Source organism: Cebus imitator, unplaced genomic scaffold (genome assembly GCF_001604975.1).
Source record: "Cebus imitator isolate Cc_AM_T3 unplaced genomic scaffold, Cebus_imitator-1.0 Scaffold223, whole genome shotgun sequence".
NCBI classification, from domain to species: domain Eukaryota; kingdom Metazoa; phylum Chordata; class Mammalia; order Primates; family Cebidae; genus Cebus; species Cebus imitator.
Genome location: NW_016107538.1, coordinates 804,526 through 813,459, shown reverse-complemented (window position 1 = coordinate 813,459; position 8,934 = coordinate 804,526). Strand labels below are relative to the sequence as shown.

Below are 8,934 nucleotides of genomic sequence, written 5' to 3'. Positions count from 1 at the left end.
TTATTAAAAAAAAGTTAAAAAAAAAAAAAAAAAATCTCTGTAAGCTGTGCTAAAAGCTGACTAAAAAATTAACCACTATGCCTAAGCAAATTAAACAAGGAACACACGGAGAGGCATGCATTATCTTCAGTTTACATAGATAATTATTCAGCTGATATTCTTTAAGAGACAACAAAATCTCCCAAGGGCTTGTGTTGAGAAAGAGACATTAAAACTCTAACTGCAGAATGGCTTTAAGGCTTAAGAATGTAAAAGGTAATGGTAAGTAAGTCAAGCTATAATGCACATACTTACTTATCATCAGCAAGGCTTGCAATATGCAGTCCATCATGGCTAAAAGATACAGATCGTACCCACCGGTCATTTGCACCTCCAGCAAAAATTGGAGTAGGTGGGGGAAACAGGTGCCTAAGGTCAAACACATGTTTTCAGTGGATATCACAGTCAGTTCAAGAAAACAAAATTACCCAGGTTCAAAGTACATCTGTCTTTGAATATGTTTAAAGTAGCCTTAATGAATATAACTGAGATAACTGAGTTGATACATAATAATTAAAGTGACCTGAAAAGAATTAATCTTTCATGATTTAAGATAGTAAGATTGGGCACGCCTGTAATCCCTGCACTTTGGGAGGCCGAGGCGGGTGGATCACGAGGTCAACAGATCGAGACCACCCTGGTCGACATGGTGAAACCCCGTCTCTACTAAAAATACAAAAAATTAGCTGGGCATGGTGGCGTGTGCCTGTGATCCCAGCTACTCGGGAGGCTGAGGCAGGAGAATTGCCTGAACCTAGGAGGCGGAGGTTGCGGTGAGCCCAGATCGTGCCATTGCACTCCAGGCTGTGTAACAAGAGCGAAACTCCATCTCAAAAAAAAAAACAAGATAGTAAGATTAAGTCCAACTTTGGTTTTGTTTTTCTCCAACAAAAACTAAACATAATAATTAGTACTTCTATAGAGAGTTGGGTCCTGTTAAGTAGCAAGACTTTGATATATCAAGAGAGTCAAATTTACTTTTAGAATTTATATCTAAAGCTCTGCATTAGTCAAGTGCTTAAATAATACCAAAATTTTAAATTACAATAAACTGCAATTTTAGGTTTCATATGTTGGTGATTCTAATTATTCACATGACTTGATAGCCAGAGATGAATTATAGACTAAAATAATTCATGCTGTACCCACCCAAATTCCATCAGAATGTCTCCATTATGTGGATCCCAAATATATACTCGAGTATCGTAAGATGCAGTAGCCAGTAATGCTCCATCAGGAGAAAAGTCACAAGCTACCACATCATGGTGATGTCCTTCTAGTTTCCGTATCATGGTATATTTATCCATATTCCAAAGGAAAACCTGCAATAAAAAGGCAAATGTTATAGCTTCATTCAGACACGCAGAGGAAAAATGGCACATCTTAAACTAAAACTGCTAAATTTAATTAAGATTATATTAAACATAAATTATGAGTAATTTAAAGAATATGCTCAGTGTCATAGTCAGATTAAAATCAGTCTTTAAGTTAATTAAGGCAAACATGCAAATTCTATTTCAAATGTTTCTGTTAAATGTTAATTTAAAAATAAGCCTAAACATAAAATAAAGGCAATGTAACTTAACCACAAAGTTATACTGAAATACATTTATTCCAAAAACTAACTAAAATATATGGAAATAAATAGGGTTAAGAACTACAAACCCCCTTCTTTTTTTCCAGAAACTACCAGATTTTTTAAAAAATATACAGACAGAAAACGTAAGGTTAACAAATTGTTACTCCATTGGCATCTCCCTTTGAGATAATCACTTGTTTACAATAGGCTTGGGTCACCAACTTGAGCCTAGGAAGAGAAACAGATACTGCAAGCAAATAGAATATTCACAGCCAAATGAAATTTCTTTGGCAAACAACAAGGACATGTTAAACCACATTACAAAATGAAAATGCTATTTTATGAAAATAATATAATTACATTTCCATAAATCTAAATTTACATCTTATTTTTCCCAAACTGACCACAATCATTAGTCATTTTAAGTATAAAACAGTTCAATTATTTAAGAACAAATTCACATACAATTTTAGATTCTAAAGATCGTAGTTAACTGTGCAGAATAGCTCTAAACAGGATTCTAATGTTTACTTCATTCAGTCTGTTATTAAATGTGAGCTTGGAGGTTTATCCTAATAAGACAATCTCTCCTCTTGGAGCAAAGCAATTCTTTTTGCTTTTTTTTTTTTTTTTCTGCACAGACACAATACATTATTTCTAAAGGAAAATAAGTACAAATTTTAAACTGAATCAAAGATGTAAGATCTCTCTGGAATCTTAAAGAATTCCAAAAAATAGCACAGAGAAACCATTTGAAAGCCAAATACTTTATATTTAATTGGTTTCACTTGTCAGACTCCCAATTCCATCAAACTGGAAAATCAATTTACTCAGGAGTCAGTGGACTTTACTGTGTGGGAAATTACTTTAAAAAAGAAAAAAAGAAAGAAAGAAAAGCAGAAAGTGGACATCGACCAGCACCTGTGTACGTACAGTACACCTTGCAGCCGAATGCAAGGTTACTTCATCCTATGGTAAAGGTCGCCCCCAGCCCGGTAGCCAGAGATGCCACTCTTTCTGCCCAGCTAACACCACTGTGCGCCTGTGTGTGAGTGGTGCCAGCATAACCTCAATCACACCAATATTGCTGCCACCACCTGTGACAGGGAAAGCAAGAAGCATATGGAAAACACACAGCCTAAAATAGCAATGTCAACATCTAATTTTGTTGTTCTTATGATATGTAAATAACTAAACTGAGTATCTTGTTCTAAGTTCCAAAATTTCTAACTATCATTTTAACATACTCCTTGGCTAAATAAAATGCATTTCAACTAGCCTCCCACCCTCCATTAGTTCAAAGTGTACTGTAATTATCACATGTATTTAGACTTCAATCATTTCATAAATACTTGCAGCTACTGAGATCAATTTAACTATACTAACTTAAAGCTGGTAAACAACTAAAAGAGAGTTCTTCAATAAGCATAACCCTCTTAACAGTCATGTTATTCGTCTATAGGTATGCTATGTAAGACAAACAATAACAAATTTCACCCATAACAACTCTAGGACATACATGAGTGCTATTTTTATTATGTTTTTTAAGTTACTTTTTTTCAGTTAAATGTACAGGACCAGCTGGGACTCAAAACTTTAATAACAGCAAACTGGACCAAAAAAATAAGAGCAACAGAGAAGAAAATAATTAGCAAGGAAATGTCTTAACATACAGACTAGATCTCTTCTACAGCACATAAACTTTTCTAGACTTACAAAAAACGCCCTAATATGCCCTCATTTTCTATTATCTCTAAAGACAATTCAACTTCTCACTTGACAATCAATAACTGTATTTCCTTCATGCAAATTCTCACCCATCATGAAATAAAACATTTAAAATATTCATGACACCGAGCACAGACTTGATAGGTTACTTAGATTTAAAATGATTATGCATACATTATCATAATCCAATTCACAATGAATGTACAAGAACTTTGATACATACTGCTTTACTGGCTCCAACTGAACACAGCATGGAAGAGTCAGGAGAGAATGCACAACTGTACACCCAGTTTTGATGCCCCCTCAATACTTTCATCATGTTTCCTGAACAAAAAGAAGTATCTGTATTAACACTAGAATCCACTTCAAATAAGCAGCATTTCAAAACAGCAATAAATCACAGGATCACATTTATAACTGAAAGCAATTTATCTCTAACAAGGGTTACTGATATATACCAGCTGCTTATTTCTGTAAATTAAATTGTACCAAACACAATCCTGTCCACATGTTTATGTTGTGTTCTACAGCAGACGATATGGTTCGCAAGCCTAAAATATTTAACATCTAGCCCTTCAAGAAAAAGTCTGGGTCAGGCATGGTGGCTCACACCTCTAATCCCAGCATTTTGAGGGGCTGAGGTGGGCAGATCACTTGAGGCCAGGAATTTGAGATCAGCCTGGCCAACAGGGTGAAACCCATCTCTACTAAAAAATATTTAAAAATTAGCCAGGCGTCATGGTGCATGCCAGTAATCCTAGCTACTTGAGAGGCTGAGGCTCAGAATTGCCTGTACCTGGGGGGAAGAGGCTGCAGTGAGTTGAGACAGCACCTCCGCACTCCAGCCTAGGTGACAGAAAAAGTCTGGGACCCCCCAACCCCACCGCATCTATGGAAGGCAGAATTATTTTAGCCTAATCCCCTTATTTTAAAAATAAGCAAGGTAAAGCAACTTGAACATTTTCAAAATGCCTTTTCATGCTTCCTTTCTGATAAACCACAACCCATTCCAAAGTCCTTGTGCATTATACCCACAGTAGACAACTACGCTTAACTATATTAAACTATTAGTTTTACAAATATTTACTGAGTGCCTACTGCATGCCAGGCCCAATGTCAGCACTGACGACGTAGCTGGAAATAAGACAAGGACCCCACTCTCCTGGAGCTTATTTCTTACTAAGCCTACATTCTTAAAACATGTACATTGCTGAAATTAGTTTGAGATAAGGAAGCACCATTCAATATGCAAAAGAAAATGAAAATTGAAAACAAAACAGTATTTCAGTATTTTATTTCAGTATCAAAATAAAAACAGTATTTCAACTGTTGGGATCCCTTTGCACCTCAACAGCTGAGCAGAGAAATGATAAAACACAGAGAAGGTCCTTCATGATTTGTTAATGTTAGCATATTACTTTATTAAGCAATGGTTACTATCCATCAGCTGGAACATCTCCAGATCTGAGGGTTTTGTTTCCTCCTACATTCAATTTAAGCTTTCTTACTCCTAGGCAAGCCTGTTAACCTCTAGCTTGAGCCTGTTGCAGCACCAACAGACCTTAAATGTAAGGTTTTAGTTAAACACGTAAACTCTTTCATTCAGGACTAAGAAAGGGGAAGAGATGCTCATCTCAAATGAAGTAGCATCTCCAAAACTTTGTAAGGTTTTAGAAAAAGGTGAGTACTTGATACCAACATATCTTTCCTTTGTATTGGACAGTAAATCTTACTTTTTGGTAAAAGCATTTCTTAACCTAGCCAACTTATTATGATGCTTATTAATATTTACATGTTATAAATTCTGGTATGTAGGTCACATTTTAATTTAAATTTTATTAGATACTAAGTTACTTCAAGATCTACCTACATTTTCACTAAGCCAATGCAGGAAGTTAATAACCCTCCCTAAGGGGACACAAACACAGACAAGTTCATATAAAACCCTAAATCTGATCCAGATTTGGTTCTCAGATAGTTAATATAGATCTGTGTGGTTAGTTTCGGAATAATTATCAGATCATTTACTTCAAATAATTGTTGGCTCCTATTCTGGGTCACATTTATGTTTTTCTTTGATCTATTCAGGAAAAGAATCAAAGGATTAGGCACAGAAAAGGAACTTTGATCACATGCCATTTTTAAAGTCAAATGCCCCAGATGTTCCCAATACCTCTCAATGGTAGTATCAAGGAACATGAAGCCTTGTTCATAGCCTGGAAAAAAGACATACCATCATCTTTCAGGTCCCATACTCTGAGAGTTTTGTCTCTTGAAGCTGACACCAGGATCAAGCTTCCATCTGGAGCAAAAGTTAAATCTCTGACCACTTCAGTATGATCTACCAAGTTAAGGAGGAGTTTTCCTAAATGTGGGGAAAAAAAGACAGTATTAATATATTTTTATTTTGTTCTTAGCTTTGTTGAGACAGGGTCCCACCCAGTCACTCAGTCTGGAGTGCAACGGTGCAATCTTGGCTCACTACAGTCTTGACCTCCTGGGTTCAAACAATCCCCCTACCCCAGTCTCCGAAACAGCTGGAACTATAGTTACAAGCCACCACCACTGACTTTTTTTTTTTTTTTTGAGATGCAGTCTCACCATGTTGCCCAGGCTGCTCTAAAACTCCTGGGCGCAAGAGATCCCCTAGCTTTGGCCTCCCAAAGTGTTGGAACTACAGCTATGAACCACCACACCGGGCCAACAATATTTTTTATAAGCTTCTACGTTCGAAAAATAGAGTTGCTTACCATTAAAAAAAGATGAATAGAAATTCTTGGCATCTCTTTATTTTACCAAGTATAAAATGATTTATTTATGATTGTTCCCTTTAGAGATTTACTATTTACATTGTTTTTAAGATGGTCTCTTTCCAGGATAGTAAAGCCTAAATTTATTAGAAAAATTAAAAGGGGGCCAGACACGGTGGTTCATGCCTGTAATCCCAGCACTTTGGGAGGCCAAGGCAGGTGGATCACTTGAGGTCAGGAATTCAATACCGGCCTGGCCAACACAGCGAAACCCCTTCTCTACTAAAAATACAAATATTAGCTGCATGCAATAATCCCAGGTACTCAGGAGGCTGAGCCAGGAGAATGGCTTGAACCCGGGAGGTGGAGGCTGCAGTGAGCCAAGATTGTGCCATTGCACTCCAGCTGGGTGACAGAGTAAGATTCTGTCTAAAAACAAAACAAAAAACAAAGAAAAATTAAAAGGGAAGCCGGGAGCAGTGGCTCACACCTGTAATCCCAGCAGTTTGGGAGGCTGAGGCAGGTGGATCATCAAGACAGGCCTGACCAACACGGCAAAACCCTGTCTCCACTAAAAATACAAAAAATTAGACAGGTGTGGTGGCACATGCCTGTTAATTCCAGCTACTCGGGTGGCTGAGGCATGAGAATCACTTGAGCCTCGGAGGCGGACGTTGCTGTGAGTTGAGATTGTGCCACCGCACTCCAGCGAGGGTGACTGAGTAAGACTTTGTCTCAAAAAAAAGGGAAGAAAAATTAAAAGAAAACTGCTGAAATGTAAACAACCTCCTATATCATGTTAATATCAAGAAAAGCACCCAAATTATAATTTTCCAAATCTTTTAGTATGATTTTAAAATATAAAATCAAATTATTTATTTGCTTGTTATTTGCCTGGCCTTGGATTACTCATTAACTGTCAAACTCCCAAAAGATACATGTTATCCCATAACAACTTAGTTTCCAAACATTATCCCAGTGAAAAAATGTATTTACCTTATACTGCAAGAGCTTTGTTTTCTGGGAAAATCTATGTGTTCATCTTATTTTTTTTTTTCAAGAACCCAAATTTTGACTCATTATCATCTATATTAGTGTCACTTGTTATGTTCTAATGTACATGTTATTTTAATGCTCATTTAAAAAATCCTTTACATCTTTGAGTATATATATGCCAGAAAGTGTTTAAGGCAATAAGCAACACATTTATTTTTAATTGCTCAAAGAATTTAACTTCTCAACCTATCTAAACGTTCACTAAACCTTTCCAAAGGTGAGATAATGAGTACTGAAATCTGGTTTACCTTGAAAACCTCTAAGCCATCATTGAAAAAGCATATAAGAAAACACCTTACCATGTGCGCCATAAACTGAATAACTAGTTTATAAATGACAACTAACTAAACATTCCCTAGAAAGCCTTTCCTACTATAATATTCTGTGAACAGTGATGAAGCAATGTGAACTCTATTGTTTTCCTAAATTAAAAGCATGAGCTGAAGAAGGTGCTATTCAGGTCAATCACAAAAACACACCCACATCATCAAATCTTGCTTTTCAATAAGCTGAAACTCTCAAATCCTAATTCCAGTGCCTATGAGCAGTGCCCTGCATCATAAAATAAATTTGCTTTAAAAACTATGAATTCATACCTGTATATACATCCCATATTTTGATACGCCCATTGTTCAACCCTGTAGCAAGAAGTAGCTGATCTTGTCCAAATCTGAAGCGATGCCATTCTATATTTACACAGCGACTCTGTTTTTCTGGAACTGAAGACCCAAAAGCAAGACTCCAGACTATATCTCCACAGTCTATAATATGCTCACGAGGCTTATTTTTCTGACCACCATCACTGTTTTGTCTTGGCAATCTTAAACTGCTTGAATTGGTAACGTTCTTGGTGCCATGTAAGAGGCTGGGGAGAGGGGAAGTCAGATTGAAATTGAATTATTTTTCACTCTGGATTCCTCTGGACATTGAGTAATTACAAATGTTTGTTAAAATAACCTCAGTATGATTATAATGACACTGAGTAACAACAGAATCCTATAGATAGGAAGAAAAAGTTGCTATTTGAACTATGAGAAGCACCAAATAAATTCAGTTCATTAATAGAAATTCTCAGCAACTGAGTAGTAAGTTCAACAATAAAGCAATTTATAGTATAACTTATTTGCCTCCCAATTTTCCTCAAAACCACTGTATTAACTGGGACCCCTTCAACCGAAAAACAAAAGTATAAGTAAGCAGGAAAAAAGAAAAACCAACCCCGTAACTCAAGATAGGTCAAGCTGATACCAGAAAATTGCCTTAAGGGAAAAAAAAAATCCTCAAACCATAATAATTAGTTTCCTATAGGTTCTAGATCTCAAGTAAATATGTAATGAGAACATTAGCGACTATAACCATGAAGGTCTACTAGATACAGAATAAAAATAAAAATAAACAGAAATTTTCAATATAGCACGATACATTTTAGAAAAACTTTTGACAAACATTCAAACTCAATTTACCCCAAGCAGAGCGACCATAAGTCCATTAAAAAAAAAAAAAATTGGCTGGGCTCTGTGTCTCATGCCTGTAATCTCAGCACTTTGGGAGGCCGAGGCAGGTGGATCACCTGAGGTCAGGAGTTTGAGACCAGCTTGACCAACATGGTAAAACCCTGTCTCTACTAAAGATACAAAAAATTGGCTGCTCTGCCTATGGAGTAGCCATTCTTCATTCCTTTACCTTCTTAATCAACTCGCTTTCAAAAAAAAATTAGCTGGGTATGGTGGCAGACACCTGCAGGAGAATCGTTTCAACCCAGGAGGGGGAGGTTGCAGTGTA

At 36.5% G+C, this 8,934-nt stretch overlaps 1 protein-coding gene across 1 annotated transcript in view; it reads right to left on the bottom strand.

Annotated features, from left to right (window-relative positions):
- WSB1 (WD repeat and SOCS box containing 1) overlaps positions 1-8,934 on the bottom strand; it is a 20,412-nt gene that overhangs the window by 2,427 nt on the left and 9,051 nt on the right. The window contains exons 3-7 of the mRNA XM_017496803.2: positions 7,749-8,017; positions 5,580-5,711; positions 3,570-3,670; positions 1,189-1,361; positions 295-408 (exon numbers count right to left, since the gene is read on the bottom strand). Of these exons, the coding sequence (XP_017352292.1) occupies positions 295-408; positions 1,189-1,361; positions 3,570-3,670; positions 5,580-5,711; positions 7,749-8,017 (789 nt within the window). The remainder of the gene's footprint in view (positions 1-294; positions 409-1,188; positions 1,362-3,569; positions 3,671-5,579; positions 5,712-7,748; positions 8,018-8,934) is intronic.